This window comes from Phalangium opilio, unplaced genomic scaffold (genome assembly GCF_054372755.1).
Source record: "Phalangium opilio isolate 3A_F unplaced genomic scaffold, DU_Popi_V2 ptg000232l_1, whole genome shotgun sequence".
Lineage (NCBI taxonomy): Eukaryota > Metazoa > Arthropoda > Arachnida > Opiliones > Phalangiidae > Phalangium > Phalangium opilio.
The window spans coordinates 990,400-1,015,718 of record NW_028324223.1 but is presented as its reverse complement, the minus strand read 5'-3'; the positions used below and the strand labels follow the sequence as shown (position 1 = coordinate 1,015,718).

At 34.7% G+C, this 25,319-nt stretch overlaps 4 protein-coding genes and 1 pseudogene across 5 annotated transcripts in view; 1 reads left to right on the top strand and 4 right to left on the bottom strand.

Annotated features, from left to right (window-relative positions):
• The window catches only part of LOC149612701 (uncharacterized protein CG1161-like), a 55,412-nt gene extending 30,783 nt beyond the window's left edge, over positions 1-24,629 (bottom strand). The window contains exon 1 of the mRNA XM_089858332.1: positions 24,477-24,629. Within this exon, the coding sequence (XP_089714458.1) occupies positions 24,477-24,542 (66 nt within the window). The 5' untranslated portion in view covers positions 24,543-24,629. The remainder of the gene's footprint in view (positions 1-24,476) is intronic.
• Positions 419-2,152, bottom strand: LOC149612705 (uncharacterized). Its single transcript, XM_089858231.1, has 5 exons — positions 1,803-2,152; positions 1,595-1,668; positions 1,248-1,493; positions 667-777; positions 419-585 (listed from the first exon to the last, which is right to left on the bottom strand). Exons 2-5 carry the CDS (start codon positions 1,647-1,649, stop codon positions 419-421), a joined length of 579 nt encoding a protein of 192 aa, XP_089714357.1. The 5' UTR covers positions 1,650-1,668; positions 1,803-2,152.
• On the bottom strand, positions 7,125-8,858 carry LOC149612704 (uncharacterized). The gene is made up of 5 exons (XM_089858229.1): positions 8,509-8,858; positions 8,301-8,374; positions 7,954-8,199; positions 7,373-7,483; positions 7,125-7,291 (listed from the first exon to the last, which is right to left on the bottom strand). Exons 2-5 carry the CDS (start codon positions 8,353-8,355, stop codon positions 7,125-7,127), a joined length of 579 nt encoding a protein of 192 aa, XP_089714355.1. The 5' UTR covers positions 8,356-8,374; positions 8,509-8,858.
• Positions 13,792-15,525, bottom strand: LOC149612703 (uncharacterized). Its single transcript, XM_089858228.1, has 5 exons — positions 15,176-15,525; positions 14,968-15,041; positions 14,621-14,866; positions 14,040-14,150; positions 13,792-13,958 (listed from the first exon to the last, which is right to left on the bottom strand). The coding sequence occupies exons 2-5, from the start codon at positions 15,020-15,022 to the stop codon at positions 13,792-13,794; spliced, it is 579 nt and encodes a 192-aa protein (XP_089714354.1). The 5' UTR covers positions 15,023-15,041; positions 15,176-15,525.
• LOC149612702 (THO complex subunit 5 homolog A pseudogene) lies at positions 17,291-19,883 on the top strand (annotated as a pseudogene). The gene is made up of 2 exons (XR_016376341.1): positions 17,291-17,611; positions 17,701-19,883. The product of XR_016376341.1 is annotated as a THO complex subunit 5 homolog A pseudogene (transcript).
• Positions 24,630-25,319: the final 690 nt, after the last annotated feature.

The window sequence follows — 25,319 nt, the reverse complement described above, 5'->3', positions numbered from 1 at the left end:
AAAATTTAATTTAAAATTTAATTTAAAATTTAATTTAAAATTTAATTTAAAATTTAATTTAAAATTTAATTTAAAATTTAATTTAAAATTTAATTTAAAATTTAATTTAAAATTTAATTTAAAATTTAATTTAAAATTTAATTTAAAATTTAATTTAAAATTTAATTTAAAATTTAATTTAAAATTTAATTTAAAATTTAATTTAAAATTTAATTTAAAATTTAATTTAAAATTTAATTTAAAATTTAATTTAAAATTTAATTTAAAATTTAATTTAAAATTTAATTTAAAATTTAATTTAAAATTTAATTTAAAATTTAATTTAAAATTTAATTTAAAATTTAATTTAAAATTTAATTTAAAATTTAATTTAAAATTTAATTTAAAATTTAATTTAAAATTTAATTTAAAATTTAATTTAAAATTTAATTTTAAGAATTCTGGGATCTTTATTAACTATCGGTTTATTTTGGATTTTTTTGGCTCGATCGGCGTATCGAAGCGTATTCAACGTTTCCTCCAAATTACTATCGGCGGGACTGACGCAAGCCACCATTACCGTATAGCTATTACCTCCCAGCGAATCTTAATTGAGATTAATTTAAATAGAGACATTCAAATTATGATTTATTGTTGCGTATGCCTATCAATTATTAAATTAAATACCTTGTAGAAGTCTGGTTAGTTTCGAATCTCGATAGGGTATGTGCGACTTTCGGTCACAGAGGGCGCTGATGACGTTGCCAAGTGCCAATAATCCCTTATTGATGTTAACACCTTAAGTGACATTGAAATAAAATTTTAATTAAATTATACTTTTAAGACCAAATATTAAATTAGTTAATACATTTCAGGGCCAAATATTAAATTTAATGATTATTTTTTAATTTTTAGTTAATTTGCCTAACTACTCGGGCCTCAATTGTCGTAACGCCAAGTAATTAGTATCATTGGAAAGGGGAGAAATTGGACTATAACATACTCTGAGGACTTGCCCGTATCTCTTATAGAACCAGAGTTAAAAGGTTTCGTGTAAATAAGTCCCGTGTTAATACTATGGCGCGAAGGTTAATGAACATTTTACTTAATTACTCGGACCCTGATTATCGTAACCCCAAGTAATTAGTATCATTGGAAATAACTTAAGTCTTAACATTCTGAAAACAGAATTAATAAGCCTAACTTAAGCCCTAACCTAACTTAAAATTAAGCCTAACATAGGCCCAACACAAAATATTAAGGCTTACCTTTAGAGATAGTTTCAATCAGTTTTTTGCCACATTTATCGTAAATTTCATCCTGCTTGGAGTCAGGTGGGAACACGTGATCGTAGCTGAAACATTTATTGAGATCCGGAAGGGAAACTTGATTAGTTGCCTTTGAAAAGTGCACGGCAATTTTGGCGCCTCCATTGGTTTCCCAGCGGACAAGGGGACGTGAACGTACCACAACTGTTACTGGAATAACTTTCTCCAGTGCAGCTGTGGTGGCTTCTATTTAAATTAAAAGGGCGTAGTTTAAATAAAATGGGCCTATTTTTAAATCAGATAAATATGCCAGATAGATTCGCGTAAGAAATTAATTGAAACAATACCAGCGTTGGCTCTAGGAGAGACTCGAGTGGTTGTTGATTTGAGTTTGCCAAGCATTGTTGAATTTGTTTTACCACTAAAATAGTACACAAGGGTCGGTCAATAAGTTTAAATGGTAATAATCAAGGCCCAATTTATTTAAAATATAGCAATTAATTTAAATAAATTAAAGTTAATATATAAACAGGATCAGAAAAGCTTATTGCTTACCTAGTATCACAAGGCGCTTGTTGAGTACAAAAACTTAACTACTATTACTTCAAATTACCGTCCCGGTTTAAAAAACTGATAAACCTGAACATTAAAATACAAACATTATAAAATTAAACTAACGAATTAGCTTTAGTAAAATGATATTCAACCTAGAAGCGTCAGACTTCAGGTCCAGGAAGCAACTACCAAACAATTTAACATGACTTTCCGAAGAAAGTTCCCTCTGAAATTTTGAAATTGACATTTGGTTTTTTTTTAATTATTTCGTAGTGGTTTTTTTTACGGTTAGGGGCTGTACATAGACATTAGAATACTATAAGATGGCCTCCACTGACGTCTGCTACGGTGCGTTCCAGACCAGAGAGTAGTACTTCTTTGGCAGTCTGGGAAATAAGGATATTTTTTAAACTAGTCCTTGGGACCAGTGACCACCCTAGGGTCCGAAATAATAAACTGGTCTCCGGACTGGTCCCTGGCTTTGTTCTCTTATAGATTTGCAATTAATAAACTGGTCCCGAGGACCAGTAACCCCCACTTTTTGAATTAAAAAACTAGTCCAAGCAATTAATAAACTGGTTTTGGACCAGAGGAAGTGTGCTATTTCCCAGGGGTGACTATCACTTCCCCGAACGTTCGTTTGCCCGAAAAGCCGATCTCATTCCCCCGAATTTAGAGCTCGTTTTTCCCGGACTGTTCTTTGGTAGTACTGAGGGCCGCAAATAAGAAAATTTTCTTATAGGACACGTGCCCAGTGACTGAGTAAGCACGGATGTGCTCCATGGAGTAAGTGAGTAACCGGAGCAACGCCTACGAGATTTATGTAACGCCTATGCACGCGGCTCCATAGAGACTATAAACCCCAAGGAGTGGAAGGAATGCCTCAACTTGTTGCCCCTTTTTTCCTGGTAAACGGGCCGGAAGCTCTCATGTACCAATTTAGGAGCAACATCATTATTTGCGCTTGTAGAGCGGGGGACCTGCCACTCCTTGGGGTTTATAGTCTCTATGGCGGCTCATGTTTTTCTGGAGTTTATACCAAGGAGGATAATATGGAGGGCCGACTTAGTATAATTTTAGGAAAGTGACTGGTAGCCCTGCTTACGCTAGTGGCCCCTGGTTCATCTGCGGAAAACTAACGTTTTGTCGTCTGCAACATATTCGGTCCGCCATCGCGATTCGCCAAAAAAATATCCCCCTACCTCACCCGCCCGCCAAACCAATAGTTTTCCGTAAATGAACCAGGTGTCAGCAGGATCGAGCTCCAAAAATCACTTAACACCCCCCAAAGGCTAAGTCGGCCCTCCATATTATCCTCCTTGATTAATAGGTCAATTTGATGAAGTTGTTTAATTTTCTATGTTGAGATTGTAGGTTTTGAATAAAATATTTCTTCCCATGGAATTTCCCTAGATTTAGCAAATTTTTGGTGGAATTTCCCTTTTCCCTTTTTACCGTTTTTAAGAGTCAAAATTTCCCCAGATATGGGAAATTTCCCTCAATCTGGCATCACTGTCGGACTTTTGAGTTTTGACACTTGAACGCGGAAATGTATATAGAGAGTGCTCAGGGCTGTAAATAAGCTGTCGCTGATAGTAGAAGACTACTCTGAGTGACGTCAGAAACGCATGATTCAATGTGTACGTATCGTCTGCTAGACCGACGCTGCTAGCCAGCAGAGCCAGCCACAGTACCACCCATCTACAGGCGTGTCTGACGTGCCGGCTCGGTGATACTGAGCGTGTTCCTTGTTAACCTAATTTATTATTTATAGTTATTGAAATTAAATTATTAACAAAATTATAATAATTATGTCGGATTGGCGTAGTTTACCCAATTCTTTCCCGCCAATAAAAGGGAAAAATGATCCGTTGAAAATTGCGAGTACATCAGCGATGGTGCCAGACCCCGAAGGCAAATCTATTTGCCTTCGGAAGCGACTGACGCGGAAATCTTACAACCATTTCATTACATCATGGAAGTTCCCGGTAAAGAAATTAGAACTAAATTAACTAAAGCCTTTAAACGTGTTAATGAGTGTCGAGATCTGGGTGTCCAAATAGATCATAATCTAAAATTTCATTCCCATGTGAGAAAGACTTGTGGTCGCGCCAAAGGTTTACTAGCCACTATCAAAGCCAATTTCCCAGGCATCACCCCTGAGTTTCTGACCCGCATTTATAACTGCTACGTTCGCCCAGTCCTAGAATTTGGTAGCCAAATCTGGAACCCTCACTCAGCTCTCGACATTCAACAACTAGACAACATTCAGGGTTCCTTCTCTCGACTACCGCGTATCCTAAAACATCAACCCAGAGACAGTAGGCTATCTACCCTTGGTTGGCCTTCTTTGACTACTCGTCGGTCTTACCTCGACCTAATCAGTTTATTCAAAATCCTAAATTGTCCCGACCAAAGATTCTTTTCCGCTGCTCCCTCGTCTATCCCCACCCGTGGTCACCATAGAAAATTATTTCGTCAACAGGCCCGTAAAAATCAACTGAAGCACTCTTTTTTCCATCGGTTGGTGCCCATCTGGAATTCCCTACCCCCTGAGATTATCTCCCTAAAATCACTTGTGCAATTTAAAACCAAACTTAAACAACACTTAAGCCTTTAATTAATTCCCCTCACAATTTTCAACCTAAGAAATCGCAGCTGTAAGGCTTCATTCAGCCCTAGCTCGTATCCCCCCTCAGGAGCAAAAAAAAAAAAAAAAAACCATTGGTTAAACGTTCCAACTGAGATATGCGTCCAAATTGGTGAGGTTATTAAAATGCTGCATAATGCTAGTCTACTAATAGACGATATTGAGGACAATTCTAAATTGCGCCGTGGTATCCCAGTAGCCCATTCCATTTTTGGTATCGCTAGCACGATAAACGCCGCGAATTACGCGTATTTCTTGGCTCTAGAACGTTTGCAAAAGCTTGGACACGCGGACATAGACATTAGAATACTATTAATAACCTAGACACACTTATCGGAAGAGAAACACGCGCTTTTTGGATGCCGATTTTACGCTATTTACCCATTTTATATGCTATGGGGAAAAACAAGACGTTGGCCACCTAGCGGCGGACGGAGAAACTAAAAATCAAAATAATTCCAAAAAGGCGGTAAATTTATGTTGCATTTTCTGTATTTTTAAAAGAGAAGGCATAAAAATAGACCAATTATGTTAAGAAAGTTAGGTTTTATTAAGATATAAATGCATTTTCTATTTCTTTATGTTGCATTTTCTGTATTTTTAAAAGAGAAGGCATAAAAAAAGACAAATTATGTTAAGAAAGTTAGGTTTCACTAAGATGTAAAAGCGTTTTCTATTTATTTATGTAAATTTCAATTAAATAAAAGCCGGAATTTGGCACATATACAGACAGGTGAAGTAGAATCATAAATAATTACACTTTGCGAGCATGAGGTTTCTTAATGTATGGTGATATACATAAAATAATTATATAATTTTATTATTTCGACTCTTTCGAATATACCAGGAATTTTCTAACTAATTTGGATCAAAAAGCGCGGGAAGAAGTTAAAATAATTGGCGGGAATCCGCATTTACTCACTGTTTTAGATGAACTTATGAATTGGTGATTGTACTTAACTTAATAAATAAAAAAATGTAATTTTTTGTGGCCTAAATGGGAAATAAAGTTATTTACTATGAAGCTACGTTGTTTATATTTCAGTTATTAATTAGATCTCTTTGAAATGAGACCAAAAAAAATTAAAATCGGACCAGAAACAAGTGAAAAAAACACCTACTTACCATCCCTACAAGCAGAAGTGACCACTTCTGTTACAACATAAGCCAGGATTTATATATTTGGATAATATTCTCAGAACTTTTTGTATAACTTTTAAACTCCTTTAAATCAACTCCTTAAAATTCCCCGATTTTATTAACAACTCCTTAAAATTCCCTGACCTTTAATTCTCTTTAAAATAATAGTATCTCACCTTAATTCCGGTAAAATCCTCGCGTATATGAACTTCTTTGACACCAGATGGATTGAACAAATCATAAATACTTTCATTATTGAATTGAATTGAATTTTATTTCGGGCATGATAACATACATCAGTACTTTTCAAAATCATACACGAGTTAAATTAGGTCTTTAAACATAACTATAATAAATAACAATTTATAATTTATTTCATATAAAACAGTTCTATAAAAGTTTGAATAAAAATATAGAATAACAGTTCTATAAAAGTTTGAATAAAAATATAGAATAACAGTTCTATAAAAGTTTGAATAAAAATATAGAATAACAGTTCTATTAAAGTTTGAATAAAAATAAAGAATAACAGTTCTATTAAAGTTTGAATAAAAATAAAGAATAACAGTTCTATAAAAGTTTGAATAAAAATAAAGAATAACAGTTCTATTAAAGTTTGAATAAAAATAAAGAATAACAGTTCTATTAAAGTTTGAATAAAAATAAAGAATAACAGTTCTATAAAAGTTTGAATAAAAATAAAGAATAACAGTTCTATAAAAGTTCTATAAAAGTTTGAATAAAAATAAAGAAAAGAAAAATAAATTAATAAATAAAACATGGGAAATCTGTCCATAATAAAACATTAAATTAAAATTAATAATTATTATAATTCATTAGATAAAAACCCATCCATTCACGTACTTCTAAGAATGAAACTCTTATGGTATGGATATGAGTTTCAGCCTTTGATGCGGTTAGTTTGAATTTAAAATTTAAAATTTTAAATTTAAAATTTTAAATTTAAATTTTAATTTAAAATTTTAAATTTAAATTTTAATTTAAAATTTTAATTTAAAATTTTAAATTTAAATTTTAATTTAAATTTTAATTTAAAATTTAATTTAAAATTTAATTTAAAATTTAATTTAAAATTTAATTTAAAATTTAATTTAAAATTTAATTTAAAATTTAATTTAAAATTTAATTTAAAATTTAATTTAAAATTTAATTTAAAATTTAATTTAAAATTTAATTTAAAATTTAATTTAAAATTTAATTTAAAATTTAATTTAAAATTTAATTTAAAATTTAATTTAAAATTTAATTTAAAATTTAATTTAAAATTTAATTTAAAATTTAATTTAAAATTTAATTTAAAATTTAATTTAAAATTTAATTTAAAATTTAATTTAAAATTTAATTTAAAATTTAATTTAAAATTTAATTTAAAATTTAATTTAAAATTTAATTTAAAATTTAATTTAAAATTTAATTTAAAATTTAATTTAAAATTTAATTTAAAATTTAATTTAAAATTTAATTTAAAATTTAATTTAAAATTTAATTTAAAATTTAATTTAAAATTTAATTTAAAATTTAATTTTAAGAATTCTGGGATCTTTATTAACTATCGGTTTATTTTGGATTTTTTTGGCTCGATCGGCGTATCGAAGCGTATTCAACGTTTCCTCCAAATTACTATCGGCGGGACTGACGCAAGCCACCATTACCGTATAGCTATTACCTCCCAGCGAATCTTAATTGAGATTAATTTAAATAGAGACATTCAAATTATGATTTATTGTTGCGTATGCCTATCAATTATTAAATTAAATACCTTGTAGAAGTCTGGTTAGTTTCGAATCTCGATAGGGTATGTGCGACTTTCGGTCACAGAGGGCGCTGATGACGTTGCCAAGTGCCAATAATCCCTTATTGATGTTAACACCTTAAGTGACATTGAAATAAAATTTTAATTAAATTATACTTTTAAGACCAAATATTAAATTAGTTAATACATTTCAGGGCCAAATATTAAATTTAATGATTATTTTTTAATTTTTAGTTAATTTGCCTAACTACTCGGGCCTCAATTGTCGTAACGCCAAGTAATTAGTATCATTGGAAAGGGGAGAAATTGGACTATAACATACTCTGAGGACTTGCCCGTATCTCTTATAGAACCAGAGTTAAAAGGTTTCGTGTAAATAAGTCCCGTGTTAATACTATGGCGCGAAGGTTAATGAACATTTTACTTAATTACTCGGACCCTGATTATCGTAACCCCAAGTAATTAGTATCATTGGAAATAACTTAAGTCTTAACATTCTGAAAACAGAATTAATAAGCCTAACTTAAGCCCTAACCTAACTTAAAATTAAGCCTAACATAGGCCCAACACAAAATATTAAGGCTTACCTTTAGAGATAGTTTCAATCAGTTTTTTGCCACATTTATCGTAAATTTCATCCTGCTTGGAGTCAGGTGGGAACACGTGATCGTAGCTGAAACATTTATTGAGATCCGGAAGGGAAACTTGATTAGTTGCCTTTGAAAAGTGCACGGCAATTTTGGCGCCTCCATTGGTTTCCCAGCGGACAAGGGGACGTGAACGTACCACAACTGTTACTGGAATAACTTTCTCCAGTGCAGCTGTGGTGGCTTCTATTTAAATTAAAAGGGCGTAGTTTAAATAAAATGGGCCTATTTTTAAATCAGATAAATATGCCAGATAGATTCGCGTAAGAAATTAATTGAAACAATACCAGCGTTGGCTCTAGGAGAGACTCGAGTGGTTGTTGATTTGAGTTTGCCAAGCATTGTTGAATTTGTTTTACCACTAAAATAGTACACAAGGGTCGGTCAATAAGTTTAAATGGTAATAATCAAGGCCCAATTTATTTAAAATATAGCAATTAATTTAAATAAATTAAAGTTAATATATAAACAGGATCAGAAAAGCTTATTGCTTACCTAGTATCACAAGGCGCTTGTTGAGTACAAAAACTTAACTACTATTACTTCAAATTACCGTCCCGGTTTAAAAAACTGATAAACCTGAACATTAAAATACAAACATTATAAAATTAAACTAACGAATTAGCTTTAGTAAAATGATATTCAACCTAGAAGCGTCAGACTTCAGGTCCAGGAAGCAACTACCAAACAATTTAACATGACTTTCCGAAGAAAGTTCCCTCTGAAATTTTGAAATTGACATTTGGTTTTTTTTTAATTATTTCGTAGTGGTTTTTTTTACGGTTAGGGGCTGTACATAGACATTAGAATACTATAAGATGGCCTCCACTGACGTCTGCTACGGTGCGTTCCAGACCAGAGAGTAGTACTTCTTTGGCAGTCTGGGAAATAAGGATATTTTTTAAACTAGTCCTTGGGACCAGTGACCACCCTAGGGTCCGAAATAATAAACTGGTCTCCGGACTGGTCCCTGGCTTTGTTCTCTTATAGATTTGCAATTAATAAACTGGTCCCGAGGACCAGTAACCCCCACTTTTTGAATTAAAAAACTAGTCCAAGCAATTAATAAACTGGTTTTGGACCAGAGGAAGTGTGCTATTTCCCAGGGGTGACTATCACTTCCCCGAACGTTCGTTTGCCCGAAAAGCCGATCTCATTCCCCCGAATTTAGAGCTCGTTTTTCCCGGACTGTTCTTTGGTAGTACTGAGGGCCGCAAATAAGAAAATTTTCTTATAGGACACGTGCCCAGTGACTGAGTAAGCACGGATGTGCTCCATGGAGTAAGTGAGTAACCGGAGCAACGCCTACGAGATTTATGTAACGCCTATGCACGCGGCTCCATAGAGACTATAAACCCCAAGGAGTGGAAGGAATGCCTCAACTTGTTGCCCCTTTTTTCCTGGTAAACGGGCCGGAAGCTCTCATGTACCAATTTAGGAGCAACATCATTATTTGCGCTTGTAGAGCGGGGGACCTGCCACTCCTTGGGGTTTATAGTCTCTATGGCGGCTCATGTTTTTCTGGAGTTTATACCAAGGAGGATAATATGGAGGGCCGACTTAGTATAATTTTAGGAAAGTGACTGGTAGCCCTGCTTACGCTAGTGGCCCCTGGTTCATCTGCGGAAAACTAACGTTTTGTCGTCTGCAACATATTCGGTCCGCCATCGCGATTCGCCAAAAAAATATCCCCCTACCTCACCCGCCCGCCAAACCAATAGTTTTCCGTAAATGAACCAGGTGTCAGCAGGATCGAGCTCCAAAAATCACTTAACACCCCCCAAAGGCTAAGTCGGCCCTCCATATTATCCTCCTTGATTAATAGGTCAATTTGATGAAGTTGTTTAATTTTCTATGTTGAGATTGTAGGTTTTGAATAAAATATTTCTTCCCATGGAATTTCCCTAGATTTAGCAAATTTTTGGTGGAATTTCCCTTTTCCCTTTTTACCGTTTTTAAGAGTCAAAATTTCCCCAGATATGGGAAATTTCCCTCAATCTGGCATCACTGTCGGACTTTTGAGTTTTGACACTTGAACGCGGAAATGTATATAGAGAGTGCTCAGGGCTGTAAATAAGCTGTCGCTGATAGTAGAAGACTACTCTGAGTGACGTCAGAAACGCATGATTCAATGTGTACGTATCGTCTGCTAGACCGACGCTGCTAGCCAGCAGAGCCAGCCACAGTACCACCCATCTACAGGCGTGTCTGACGTGCCGGCTCGAGCGTGTTCCTTGTTAACCTAATTTATTATTTATAGTTATTGAAATTAAATTATTAACAAAATTATAATAATTATGTCGGATTGGCGTAGTTTACCCAATTCTTTCCCGCCAATAAAAGGGAAAAATGATCCGTTGAAAATTGCGAGTACATCAGCGATGGTGCCAGACCCCGAAGGCAAATCTATTTGCCTTCGGAAGCGACTGACGCGGAAATCTTACAACCATTTCATTACATCATGGAAGTTCCCGGTAAAGAAATTAGAACTAAATTAACTAAAGCCTTTAAACGTGTTAATGAGTGTCGAGATCTGGGTGTCCAAATAGATCATAATCTAAAATTTCATTCCCATGTGAGAAAGACTTGTGGTCGCGCCAAAGGTTTACTAGCCACTATCAAAGCCAATTTCCCAGGCATCACCCCTGAGTTTCTGACCCGCATTTATAACTGCTACGTTCGCCCAGTCCTAGAATTTGGTAGCCAAATCTGGAACCCTCACTCAGCTCTCGACATTCAACAACTAGACAACATTCAGGGTTCCTTCTCTCGACTACCGCGTATCCTAAAACATCAACCCAGAGACAGTAGGCTATCTACCCTTGGTTGGCCTTCTTTGACTACTCGTCGGTCTTACCTCGACCTAATCAGTTTATTCAAAATCCTAAATTGTCCCGACCAAAGATTCTTTTCCGCTGCTCCCTCGTCTATCCCCACCCGTGGTCACCATAGAAAATTATTTCGTCAACAGGCCCGTAAAAATCAACTGAAGCACTCTTTTTTCCATCGGTTGGTGCCCATCTGGAATTCCCTACCCCCTGAGATTATCTCCCTAAAATCACTTGTGCAATTTAAAACCAAACTTAAACAACACTTAAGCCTTTAATTAATTCCCCTCACAATTTTCAACCTAAGAAATCGCAGCTGTAAGGCTTCATTCAGCCCTAGCTCGTATCCCCCCTCAGGAGCAAAAAAAAAAAAAAAAAACCATTGGTTAAACGTTCCAACTGAGATATGCGTCCAAATTGGTGAGGTTATTAAAATGCTGCATAATGCTAGTCTACTAATAGACGATATTGAGGACAATTCTAAATTGCGCCGTGGTATCCCAGTAGCCCATTCCATTTTTGGTATCGCTAGCACGATAAACGCCGCGAATTACGCGTATTTCTTGGCTCTAGAACGTTTGCAAAAGCTTGGACACGCGGACATAGACATTAGAATACTATTAATAACCTAGACACACTTATCGGAAGAGAAACACGCGCTTTTTGGATGCCGATTTTACGCTATTTACCCATTTTATATGCTATGGGGAAAAACAAGACGTTGGCCACCTAGCGGCGGACGGAGAAACTAAAAATCAAAATAATTCCAAAAAGGCGGTAAATTTATGTTGCATTTTCTGTATTTTTAAAAGAGAAGGCATAAAAATAGACCAATTATGTTAAGAAAGTTAGGTTTTATTAAGATATAAATGCATTTTCTATTTCTTTATGTTGCATTTTCTGTATTTTTAAAAGAGAAGGCATAAAAAAAGACAAATTATGTTAAGAAAGTTAGGTTTCACTAAGATGTAAAAGCGTTTTCTATTTATTTATGTAAATTTCAATTAAATAAAAGCCGGAATTTGGCACATATACAGACAGGTGAAGTAGAATCATAAATAATTACACTTTGCGAGCATGAGGTTTCTTAATGTATGGTGATATACATAAAATAATTATATAATTTTATTATTTCGACTCTTTCGAATATACCAGGAATTTTCTAACTAATTTGGATCAAAAAGCGCGGGAAGAAGTTAAAATAATTGGCGGGAATCCGCATTTACTCACTGTTTTAGATGAACTTATGAATTGGTGATTGTACTTAACTTAATAAATAAAAAAATGTAATTTTTTGTGGCCTAAATGGGAAATAAAGTTATTTACTATGAAGCTACGTTGTTTATATTTCAGTTATTAATTAGATCTCTTTGAAATGAGACCAAAAAAAATTAAAATCGGACCAGAAACAAGTGAAAAAAACACCTACTTACCATCCCTACAAGCAGAAGTGACCACTTCTGTTACAACATAAGCCAGGATTTATATATTTGGATAATATTCTCAGAACTTTTTGTATAACTTTTAAACTCCTTTAAATCAACTCCTTAAAATTCCCCGATTTTATTAACAACTCCTTAAAATTCCCTGACCTTTAATTCTCTTTAAAATAATAGTATCTCACCTTAATTCCGGTAAAATCCTCGCGTATATGAACTTCTTTGACACCAGATGGATTGAACAAATCATAAATACTTTCATTATTGAATTGAATTGAATTTTATTTCGGGCATGATAACATACATCAGTACTTTTCAAAATCATACACGAGTTAAATTAGGTCTTTAAACATAACTATAATAAATAACAATTTATAATTTATTTCATATAAAACAGTTCTATAAAAGTTTGAATAAAAATATAGAATAACAGTTCTATAAAAGTTTGAATAAAAATATAGAATAACAGTTCTATAAAAGTTTGAATAAAAATATAGAATAACAGTTCTATTAAAGTTTGAATAAAAATAAAGAATAACAGTTCTATTAAAGTTTGAATAAAAATAAAGAATAACAGTTCTATAAAAGTTTGAATAAAAATAAAGAATAACAGTTCTATTAAAGTTTGAATAAAAATAAAGAATAACAGTTCTATTAAAGTTTGAATAAAAATAAAGAATAACAGTTCTATAAAAGTTTGAATAAAAATAAAGAATAACAGTTCTATAAAAGTTCTATAAAAGTTTGAATAAAAATAAAGAAAAGAAAAATAAATTAATAAATAAAACATGGGAAATCTGTCCATAATAAAACATTAAATTAAAATTAATAATTATTATAATTCATTAGATAAAAACCCATCCATTCACGTACTTCTAAGAATGAAACTCTTATGGTATGGATATGAGTTTCAGCCTTTGATGCGGTTAGTTTGAATTTAAAATTTAAAATTTTAAATTTAAATTTTAATTTAAAATTTTAATTTAAAATTTAATTTAAAATTTAATTTAAAATTTAATTTAAAATTTAATTTAAAATTTAATTTAAAATTTAATTTAAAATTTAATTTAAAATTTAATTTAAAATTTAATTTAAAATTTAATTTAAAATTTAATTTAAAATTTAATTTAAAATTTAATTTAAAATTTAATTTAAAATTTAATTTAAAATTTAATTTAAAATTTAATTTAAAATTTAATTTAAAATTTAATTTAAAATTTAATTTAAAATTTAATTTAAAATTTAATTTAAAATTTAATTTAAAATTTAATTTAAAATTTAATTTAAAATTTAATTTAAAATTTAATTTAAAATTTAATTTAAAATTTAATTTAAAATTTAATTTAAAATTTAATTTAAAATTTAATTTAAAATTTAATTTAAAATTTAATTTAAAATTTAATTTAAAATTTAATTTAAAATTTAATTTAAAATTTAATTTAAAATTTAATTTAAAATTTAATTTAAAATTTAATTTAAAATTTAATTTAAAATTTAATTTAAAATTTAATTTAAAATTTAATTTTAAGAATTCTGGGATCTTTATTAACTATCGGTTTATTTTGGATTTTTTTGGCTCGATCGGCGTATCGAAGCGTATTCAACGTTTCCTCCAAATTACTATCGGCGGGACTGACGCAAGCCACCATTACCGTATAGCTATTACCTCCCAGCGAATCTTAATTGAGATTAATTTAAATAGAGACATTCAAATTATGATTTATTGTTGCGTATGCCTATCAATTATTAAATTAAATACCTTGTAGAAGTCTGGTTAGTTTCGAATCTCGATAGGGTATGTGCGACTTTCGGTCACAGAGGGCGCTGATGACGTTGCCAAGTGCCAATAATCCCTTATTGATGTTAACACCTTAAGTGACATTGAAATAAAATTTTAATTAAATTATACTTTTAAGACCAAATATTAAATTAGTTAATACATTTCAGGGCCAAATATTAAATTTAATGATTATTTTTTAATTTTTAGTTAATTTGCCTAACTACTCGGGCCTCAATTGTCGTAACGCCAAGTAATTAGTATCATTGGAAAGGGGAGAAATTGGACTATAACATACTCTGAGGACTTGCCCGTATCTCTTATAGAACCAGAGTTAAAAGGTTTCGTGTAAATAAGTCCCGTGTTAATACTATGGCGCGAAGGTTAATGAACATTTTACTTAATTACTCGGACCCTGATTATCGTAACCCCAAGTAATTAGTATCATTGGAAATAACTTAAGTCTTAACATTCTGAAAACAGAATTAATAAGCCTAACTTAAGCCCTAACCTAACTTAAAATTAAGCCTAACATAGGCCCAACACAAAATATTAAGGCTTACCTTTAGAGATAGTTTCAATCAGTTTTTTGCCACATTTATCGTAAATTTCATCCTGCTTGGAGTCAGGTGGGAACACGTGATCGTAGCTGAAACATTTATTGAGATCCGGAAGGGAAACTTGATTAGTTGCCTTTGAAAAGTGCACGGCAATTTTGGCGCCTCCATTGGTTTCCCAGCGGACAAGGGGACGTGAACGTACCACAACTGTTACTGGAATAACTTTCTCCAGTGCAGCTGTGGTGGCTTCTATTTAAATTAAAAGGGCGTAGTTTAAATAAAATGGGCCTATTTTTAAATCAGATAAATATGCCAGATAGATTCGCGTAAGAAATTAATTGAAACAATACCAGCGTTGGCTCTAGGAGAGACTCGAGTGGTTGTTGATTTGAGTTTGCCAAGCATTGTTGAATTTGTTTTACCACTAAAATAGTACACAAGGGTCGGTCAATAAGTTTAAATGGTAATAATCAAGGCCCAATTTATTTAAAATATAGCAATTAATTTAAATAAATTAAAGTTAATATATAAACAGGATCAGAAAAGCTTATTGCTTACCTAGTATCACAAGGCGCTTGTTGAGTACAAAAACTTAACTACTATTACTTCAAATTACCGTCCCGGTTTAAAAAACTGATAAACCTGAACATTAAAATACAAACATTATAAAATTAAACTAACGAATTAGCTTTAGTAAAATGATATTCAACCTAGAAGCGTCAGACTTCAGGTCCAGGAAGCAACTACCAAACAATTTAACATGACTTTCCGAAGAAAGTTCCCTCTGAAATTTTGAAATTGACATTTGGTTTTTTTTTAATTATTTCGTAGTGGTTTTTTTTACGGTTAGGGGCTGTACATAGACATTAGAATACTATAAGATGGCCTCCACTGACGTCTGCTACGGTGCGTTCCAGACCAGAGAGTAGTACTTCTTTGGCAGTCTGGGAAATAAGGATATTTTTTAAACTAGTCCTTGGGACCAGTGACCACCCTAGGGTCCGAAATAATAAACTGGTCTCCGGACTGGTCCCTGGCTTTGTTCTCTTATAGATTTGCAATTAATAAACTGGTCCCGAGGACCAGTAACCCCCACTTTTTGAATTAAAAAACTAGTCCAAGCAATTAATAAACTGGTTTTGGACCAGAGGAAGTGTGCTATTTCCCAGGGGTGACTATCACTTCCCCGAACGTTCGTTTGCCCGAAAAGCCGATCTCATTCCCCCGAATTTAGAGCTCGTTTTTCCCGGACTGTTCTTTGGTAGTACTGAGGGCCGCAAATAAGAAAATTTTCTTATAGGACACGTGCCCAGTGACTGAGTAAGCACGGATGTGCTCCATGGAGTAAGTGAGTAACCGGAGCAACGCCTACGAGATTTATGTAACGCCTATGCACGCGGCTCCATAGAGACTATAAACCCCAAGGAGTGGAAGGAATGCCTCAACTTGTTGCCCCTTTTTTCCTGGTAAACGGGCCGGAAGCTCTCATGTACCAATTTAGGAGCAACATCATTATTTGCGCTTGTAGAGCGGGGGACCTGCCACTCCTTGGGGTTTATAGTCTCTATGGCGGCTCATGTTTTTCTGGAGTTTATACCAAGGAGGATAATATGGAGGGCCGACTTAGTATAATTTTAGGAAAGTGACTGGTAGCCCTGCTTACGCTAGTGGCCCCTGGTTCATCTGCGGAAAACTAACGTTTTGTCGTCTGCAACATATTCGGTCCGCCATCGCGATTCGCCAAAAAAATATCCCCCTACCTCACCCGCCCGCCAAACCAATAGTTTTCCGTAAATGAACCAGGTGTCAGCAGGATCGAGCTCCAAAAATCACTTAACACCCCCCAAAGGCTAAGTCGGCCCTCCATATTATCCTCCTTGATTAATAGGTCAATTTGATGAAGTTGTTTAATTTTCTATGTTGAGATTGTAGGTTTTGAATAAAATATTTCTTCCCATGGAATTTCCCTAGATTTAGCAAATTTTTGGTGGAATTTCCCTTTTCCCTTTTTACCGTTTTTAAGAGTCAAAATTTCCCCAGATATGGGAAATTTCCCTCAATCTGGCATCACTGTCGGACTTTTGAGTTTTGACACTTGAACGCGGAAATGTATATAGAGAGTGCTCAGGGCTGTAAATAAGCTGTCGCTGATAGTAGAAGACTACTCTGAGTGACGTCAGAAACGCATGATTCAATGTGTACGTATCGTCTGCTAGACCGACGCTGCTAGCCAGCAGAGCCAGCCACAGTACCACCAGGCTGGGAAATAAGGATATTTTTTAAACTAGTCCTTTGGACCAGTGACCCCCCTAGTGTCTGAAATAATTAACTGGTCTCCGGACTGGTCCCAGCCTTTGCTCTCCAATAGATTTGCAATTAATAAACTGGTCCCGAGGACCAGTAACCCCCACTTCTTGAATTAAAAAACTAGTCCAAGCAATTAATAAACTGGTTTTGGACCAGAGGAAGTGTGCTATTTCCCAGCCTGAGTACCACCCATCTACAGGCGTGTCTGACGTACCGGCTCGGTGATACTGAGCGTGTTCCTTGTTAACCTAATTTATTATTTATAGTTATTGAAATTAAATTATTAACAAAATTATAATAATAATAAGGGGCAAAATTCTCTACTAAGTGATGATTTTTATTTTTTATAAAAAAAACTATTATAGCTGAAGACTTGAAATTTTACAGGATAATATCAAACCTTTCAATACACGTCTCATTAAAAATTCAAGAGATTTGAACCAGTAGATGCACTAATATTGTCAAAAACGTTGAAAAAACTGGTCCCCTCCCATAGAGGCCCATGTTAAAACCAGACGGGTTTGAATTTTAGACCGAACCGATGTTATTCTCATTTTTAGGGTCGATTGAGCGGGCTTCTATAGCGCGTGCAGCCAGCGTGATCAAGTGGGCTATGGTAAAGTAGACTACGTATCTGCTTTCTTACAAAACGATAGAATACAGTGTTTGCCGCTTGGTGGCGATGAGGTGAGGTCAAGGCGTCAAGCCGGGCGCTTTTTCAATTTTTAATTACAATAACAATACAGTTTCGGTTCTAAATTTCGAAGTATTTATAGTACTTTTAGTTAAATATCAAATTAAGTACCATTACCTCCTAACATCAAAGTAAAAATGAACGAAGAACCTTCAGGACCGCGTGAAAAAGGCAAAGGCCCAACTGGAGAATCGACCCCTGCAACTTCGTCACCACCCGCGTTGACCATGGTGGACCCCTTTTTACTGGAAGAAGAAGAAGTCCAGAAAAGAAATTCTGAAGATGATTACCAACTTTTCAAGGATATCGTCTCGGACATGAAAAACAACCTTCAAAAAATAAAAGACCTACAAAAATCCAATGACAATGATTCTGTCGCTGAATTCAGAGTTCAAACATCCATGATGTGGTTAGAGTTAAAGAAACTCAATAGGTTAGACAAACATCGTTGGAAACGCAACCGAGATCAAGTTATTGAAGTTAAACAGAAAGTTGATAACATTCATTTGCAACAGCAAGACCTTCTTTATGAAGTTATGCACTTAGAGAAGGAAGTTACAAAATGTCACGAATTTCGATCTAAAGATGAAGATATTGATTTGGTTTCTTTGGAAGAGTTTTATAAAGAAGCCCCTGAATCAATTTCTCGTCCTGATGTTACTAAAAATGATCCACATCAACAGAGATTGGCCCAATTAGAATGGGAGCTTGAACAGAGAAAACGTTTATCGGAGAAACTAGAAGAAATGGAAAAATCTAAACAAGTTTACTTGAAAGAAATTGAAAAAAGGCGCGATATTCTTGATGGTTTACTCCCAACATTAAAGCACATAATTGAATCCAACCAACCACTTCATGGGCAATTAGGAGTCCCACTTCAAATGACAGAATTGAAACGCAGATTAGCGGAATATTTGCCCAGACCCTTGTACGTTCTTTATGTACAGGGTAATGCTTACAAAGAAACTTGTGACAAGTTATTAGAAGTTGATATTGATGGAAATTTAGAAGAAGCTGCTAAAGTTTTACAAACTAAAACTGATGAAGAAGATAGTAGAGATTCTGATCAGAAAGAGGTTGTCGCTAAGAAGAGACACAGAAGGGCGACTTTACTGGATAAAAGAGGCTCAGACTCAAAGAACTACTTGGCAAAACATCCCTTGACAGTCACCATGGCTATTAAAACTGATCAAAACATATCCTTAAAGTTAAAATTCAACTATCTGCTTCATTTACAAGTTGTAACTGTTGTAGTTACAGATATTCAGACCAATACCAGTCTAGGGATAATAGCTGGACAAGCTCTACAACCTCAAACTCTCTTAGATTGTCTATTTACCAATGATACTGGAAAAGAATCACCTAATCCAGGAACCAGTTTCATTCTTGAAAAATTGAAGATTGAAAAATTTGAATCATTAATTTGCGAAATTGGATACCCTTATATTTGGGCCCAAAAATTAGCAGGATTGGACTTTCTTAGCTTGGATAATGATAAAAACCAACAGAATATAGCCTCTACAAGCGCTTTTCAAAATATAAACAGCATACCCATTAAAAAACAGCATTCAGTTAGCGCATCCTTCTTTGAAACTTGTGTCAGTTCAATCAGAGAAAGATTATTGGCCAGACAAAGCCTTCATAAGGAATTACTAGCCCTGGAGCAAAAGAATTTTGCTGTTCCTCCTGAAATTATGTCCCAATTTCCCACCAAAGTATCCTGCAAATTTAAAGAATGGTCCTTAAGAACCTGGGATGAAGTTGAAAACCACCCTTCTAGCCAAGCCCTAATGAGACGCAAAGTTATAGATGAAGAGATTCCAGTCTATAGAATCACTTTGGAGAGGGGTTCTGCTAATTTGAAAGCCCTAGTTTTAATACCACCGGATTATCCAAAAGTTCTGCCAGTTTTTCTACTAACTCTTCATTGGAAAGGGCAAAAAACTAGTTGTTCCGATCGTGGAATATGGGAATTGCAAAGAGGCATCAATGCAGCTGCTGTTGAAGGAGTTTCTAATAATCCTGGTCAAGCTAAATTTATCCTGTCATGCCAGATACAACAATTATTGGTCAATTTTGATATTTATTGGAGACACAAAGGTCCAAAAGAATTTTCACAGACTGGAGCTTTTACTAGTTGCCATGGGAAGAAATAGTAGCAAGCCCTTTAAATACTTGTAAAAACTTAGTTTGTTGACTCAAAGATAAATATCAATGTACCCTTTCAAAACCATAATAAAAATACTGTCAATCTATAAAAATAAATTCATTATTCAATTAACCTTTAAAAAATTTACTTCACATTATCGACTTCTAGAGTGATGAGTGATGCTTACTTCTAGTGGTAACCTTCTGAATCCATTTTCATTAGAGTAGAGCGATGAGGCGTTGAGCGATGCTTCTGATTATATCTTACACACTTCTAATCATTCATCAACTTCTGCTTGCTACAACTGGTTTTTAGCCACATCGTAGTATACGATGAGGCTCTTAGTTTAACCCGAGCCGTAGTTGTAATAGTAGTAATAGTAGTTGTGGCCGGAGTTTTCGCTTTCGTTATCGTCAGATTTTAGCTTAAAAGGAACTTTATATTACCACAACCCACCCATAGGGGTAGCTGGGCTCGGTTAGAGATTTAATTTTAATTAAATTTTTTTCAAATCGATGAAGGGAATCGAACCCGAGTCGCTCACGCAGTAGACAGACATTCTACCACTGAGCCATAGAGACTTGATAGAATTCTACAGTTTTTCTCCTTAAGTTTCATCTTATATTTATTTTCTTTTTATTTATGTGCTAATTGGCCATATGTCTAATCAGCGCCACTAGCGGATGGTCTGAGAACTACCCCCATAGAGACTAGGTATATTTAAGAGGGTTTGCAGAATTATAGTCAGGTGGCTCGAACGCCGCGCCATCTGACGGAAAATCTGCAAACCCTCTTAAATATACCTAGACTCTATGGGAGTAGTTTTCAGACCATCCGCTAGTGGCGCTGATTAGACATATGGCCAATTAAATAGATAACGATAGAGATGGGCCGATACCAGTTTAAACCGATACCGATATGATCCGATACTTGGGAAACCGATACGTACCGATACCGATATTTTACCCGATCCTTCGATTAAACCGATATCAAACCGATACCGATATGGTATCGGTATCGGCCCATCTCTATTGATGATTCTCGATCCAATTTCGGTACTTGAAACTATAAAACTGGCTTATCTTACGAAAAACCCATTTTAGACACTAGTTACGTTATCCAAAAATAGATGAAAAACTGTGCTGTCTCAGAGTTTAGGTCTTATGGCGTCATCTACTCTCAACATAAGTATTTATTTTCTTCAAAAAATATCGGGTAGAAATATCGGTTCATTTTTACCCGATACCGATATATCGGTTAAGGCCAAATATCGGTACCGATACCGATATATCGGTTAAGGCCAAATATCGGTACCGATACCGATATATCGGTTAAGGCCAAATATCGGTACCGATACCGATATGGCATCGGTATCGGCCCATCTCTAGATAACGATTTTCCCCGTTTCCACTTTCCAACCGCGCTCATGTGTTTCGCTTTCGTTCGGTAGCTATCGCCATCTATGTTATGTTTGACTGGAACGTTTTGGCGGTTAATTCAAATGTGGGTTTAGATAGAGCTAACATAGTGTTAAATGAGCGTTATGCGTTTGATCATTTTAGCATTGCTAAAGGTAATTCGAGGGGATAATCACTAAAATGGGTAATCACTATAATTAAACTTTCTCTTTCAAAAAATTCTGGGCATAAGTCTTTGTTAGAAATTTATAAGATGCGATAAGTGTGCATCGGCATAAGTCTATGTTGTAAACTCATCGAGGGGATTATCACTAAAAACTATCTGTTCTTCGATTCGCCGGAATATTAGAATTACAGCATAAGTAAATTTATTATCAATTTAATCACTGTTTAGAGTAGGGCATCGAGGGGCAATGAACTCTGATTTTATGCACGGTAAATCATTTAAGCATTGAAAATTCACTAATTAGGGTAAGGGATAGAGGGGTTATCCACTCATTAGGGTAGGGTATAGAGGGGTTATCCACTCATTAGGGTAGGGTATATAGGGGTTATCCACTCGCTAGGGTAGGGTATAGAGGGGCTATTCACTCGTACGATGTGGCTACTATTACGAGCCCTTGGGTCGTCTTGTTACCTCTCTGAGTCACGGAGAGGCTCTAAAATCGATAGGCATGTCTCTGTGTGTGTGGGGGGGGGTGTATGTGGGTGTGTCAGGCTGTTATTGACTTACACCCCAGGGGACCGCGTTCGCAGTTTCCGAATCGAAGCAAGCCTTATATTCCTAATCAACTAATTTATCATTTCTTTTGACATTAAATATCAATTTACGCTCATGATTTTAGATTATACGCTGGCTATCAACTGGAAGGGGTTGCTATAAATGAGGCGGAAACTATGTTGCTTGGAATACACCAAACTCCAATTTAATTGTTTGTTTTTCTACGCAGCTCAATTAAGAGTTAAGTCTACTAATATATACAGGTTTATATGTTTTATAGTATTTGTATAGTGTTACCAAGAAGCGATATCTAGTTTATTAGGGAGAAGAAGATAAAACGATTAGAATCATCAAAAACTAAACATGACAAGATGAAAGAAAGTTATATGAATGCTTTAAGTAAATTTATTAAAAAAACTCATATTTTCATGTGTACCACTGAGAAACCTACGAGCTGTTTAAATACTTAGTACCTAATTTTTTGTTTCATTGTTATTAAAGCTTTAATAAATAAGATATATCAAAAACATTAACATGTACAAAAATGGGCCAAGCCTCGCCTCGTGCCCTATCTGCCGTAAAACGTTCTGAGATCCCATGTAGAGCCAAGTCTGTCATTTTCTTCTTATTCAATCGCCAATTGAACAATTATGTTATAAATTAAGTCCTTTTCCTAATTAATAAACAATATTCTTTGGCTCTTTCATTATTATACATCTTTGTTCGTGACTTGGCAGGTAAGTAATATTAAAAGGAAGTCGAGGGGATATTCACTAAATCGTTTATGGACGAGGGGATATGTACAAATTTATAAGAAAAGTCATGCATAACCCTATGTACAAACAAGTTTATATGGTGAGTTATGCATAACCCTATGTACACGTTCATAAGGTAATTACCTGAACTTGAAATTTGGAAACTGTAGCTAGAATTGACAGTCCTCGCGGCAAGCAAAATTTCAGACTTTTTACCTATACCCATCACGAAGTTACGGTGGGCTTAAAAGTGCCGTGAGTGGCTTCTAGAAAAGGATGTCAGTGCTCGACTTGGCTGCTCCCAGATTTTGTCTTTAACATGTTGTTGATATTATTTATAGTTGTTTCAATTAAAAAAACTGTCAAAGTAACGTTTTTTAACCATTAAAGTCATTAAAAGAACAGACCTGTAATAGAGAATTTCATTGCTGGCGCCTAAAAAGAACATCTCGTGACGTCACAGGAGCGTAGCAGACAATGCACCCCGAAAATAAACACACTCAGGGCCGGATTAAGGGGGCGCAAGGCTTGTTGGGGGCGCATTGAGTTTAACTGTTCCCCCTTAGGGACATTTGCTGTTCCGTTTTTTCCGACTTAAGGGGGCGCACACTATCTTGGCCTCCGGGTGCAAAATTGCTTAATCCAGCCCTGAACACACTATTCGCAGGCTTTTTTGTTGAGAGAAAACGCATTACTTTGATTTGTAATATTTAAACCTATTTAAATGGTCTTGCGTTATTATATTCAAATGAAGTTGTTATTTAGCTTTAATCATGGTTTTTTGGATTTTACCGCCTAGTCTTTTGATTTGCCGAATTAACTAGGCATACTCTATATTACCGCCTAAGCATAGATAATAAACATTATTATTGTAGAGTTTTTTACTTTCGGCAATTTTCGGCAGATTCCAAGTTGGCTGTAATTTAGGGATTGCCCAAATAGGGATTTAATCGAAGTTGTAAGCTAAGGGACCGTCCATAAACTACGTCACACTCTTATGGGGGGGAGGGGGTTTCTAAATTTGTGACGGTCTGTGACAAGGGGAAGGGAGGGGTTCTTCGATGCGTGACGTCACATTTAGCATTGGTTTTGTTACGAAGTCAGTAAGAGGCCGATTGGCTCTCTTATGTTATAGAAGAAGAAAGACAACATTCCATAGCCCACCATTTCAATAATTTACCAAAATTGTTTTTCCATCATCGCTTAAATAGTATAAAATTTAAGCAATTATCTACTATTTACACCTTTATATAGCCAATTTATATAGCGCATTTAAAAAAATAGCGTAAACTCTCTCATGTCTCTGTTTATTCGCCCCTATTATTTGTGAGGATGAATCAAATGTCCCTACCGATTGAAATGGTTTCAATTCTTTGGCAAATTTTCTAAATCTCAAGCTCGATTAGTCTGTTTTCGGTGACAGTGTCGAAACCTAAAAAGTGTGCCCCTTTAACTAAACTTTATGGAACTTTTTTGAATCTTATAAAAAGCACATCCAGACATTAAAATTCTAAAGGTCGATCAGAGGGAAAAAGCTTAAAACGGAAGAGAACTTGAATTTTCAGCCGAGCAAAATATTTCTGAGAGGGCGGCATATCACTCAAGAAATTAATCAAATTAAATTTGTAAATTAAGACAAATCATAGTGCGGAGGGGGGGGGGGTTAAAGAAATGTGACGTGGTTTTTAGGGGAGGGGTCTGAGAAAAGCGTGACGAAGCGTGATCTGGTGGGACGGGGGGGTCAGAAAATGCTTTTTTTCGCGTGACGTAGTTTATGGACGGTCCCTAAGCCTTGGCTTTGGAAAAATTATTTACCTCAGTTTGTAAGGGTAAACTAGCGAAATAGGCGACTAAAACCGGTACAATATAATACCACCTCATTATATCAACGATTTATATTTAATTAACTTAATTATTTTATTTTAAAACTGAAAAAATTCCGCCCTAAAGTCACTAAGCCTATATCGGAATCTCCGAGAATCGACAACAAGCAGACGATTTACTCCTTTAACCTTTTGCCCATAAATTTTTAATTATGCGGCGCATATATTATCTATCTCGGTTTTCATTGGTTGATTTTTTCGGACGTATTTAAAGTGCTTGAGCGCAGGGATGCCATATTGGGCTGGAAAGCCGCCAATTGGGCTTCTTCTCCAAAATATTGCCTGGAAATAAAAGGGCTGGCTGGAAATTGGGCTTGTCGGGATTTTTCTTTGGCTTTCTGTACTTAAAATACCGCCAATAGGCAAAGATCATTAAAATGCCCAAAAAACTGACAAATGGTGCTGTCAAACCATTTGTGTGGCTTATAATTTGTCAATTTATGGTTAAATAAAGTGGTTTCATTTTGTTTTGGGTTTTATAAATGGTGTCAGAATGTAATATGCATTGAAATTTCTTATAGAAAAACAAATTCCAAATTTTCACGATAGGTTAGGTTTTTGGGCTGGATTGTATAGATCCATAGCCCACTCGATCACGCGCGTCACGACGCAAGCTGCTCGCGCGAGCAGCTTGCGTCGTGACGCGCGTGATCGAGTGGGCTATGATAGATCTTAGTCAGTTTTTGGGCTTCTTTTCGAAATATAGATTGGCGGTTTTTTGGGCTTGTTTCCAATTTGATTTTGGCGCTTTTCGAAATATAGATTGGCGGGTTTT

Bases quoted from the DNA above. Each gene is read 5' to 3' on its own strand.
- LOC149612705 (XM_089858231.1), bottom strand. From the start codon at position 1,649: ATGCTTGGCAAACTCAAATCAACAACCACTCGAGTCTCTCCTAGAGCC. The intron at 778-1,247 runs GTAAGCCTTAAT...ATGTCACTTAAG, and splicing joins GATTGAAACTATCTCTAAAG to GTGTTAACATCAATAAGGGA. The intron at 586-666 runs GTATTTAATTTA...ATCTCAATTAAG, and splicing joins ACTAACCAGACTTCTACAAG to ATTCGCTGGGAGGTAATAGC.
- LOC149612703 (XM_089858228.1), bottom strand. From the start codon at position 15,022: ATGCTTGGCAAACTCAAATCAACAACCACTCGAGTCTCTCCTAGAGCC. The intron at 14,151-14,620 runs GTAAGCCTTAAT...ATGTCACTTAAG, and splicing joins GATTGAAACTATCTCTAAAG to GTGTTAACATCAATAAGGGA. The intron at 13,959-14,039 runs GTATTTAATTTA...ATCTCAATTAAG, and splicing joins ACTAACCAGACTTCTACAAG to ATTCGCTGGGAGGTAATAGC.
- LOC149612704 (XM_089858229.1), bottom strand. From the start codon at position 8,355: ATGCTTGGCAAACTCAAATCAACAACCACTCGAGTCTCTCCTAGAGCC. The intron at 7,484-7,953 runs GTAAGCCTTAAT...ATGTCACTTAAG, and splicing joins GATTGAAACTATCTCTAAAG to GTGTTAACATCAATAAGGGA. The intron at 7,292-7,372 runs GTATTTAATTTA...ATCTCAATTAAG, and splicing joins ACTAACCAGACTTCTACAAG to ATTCGCTGGGAGGTAATAGC.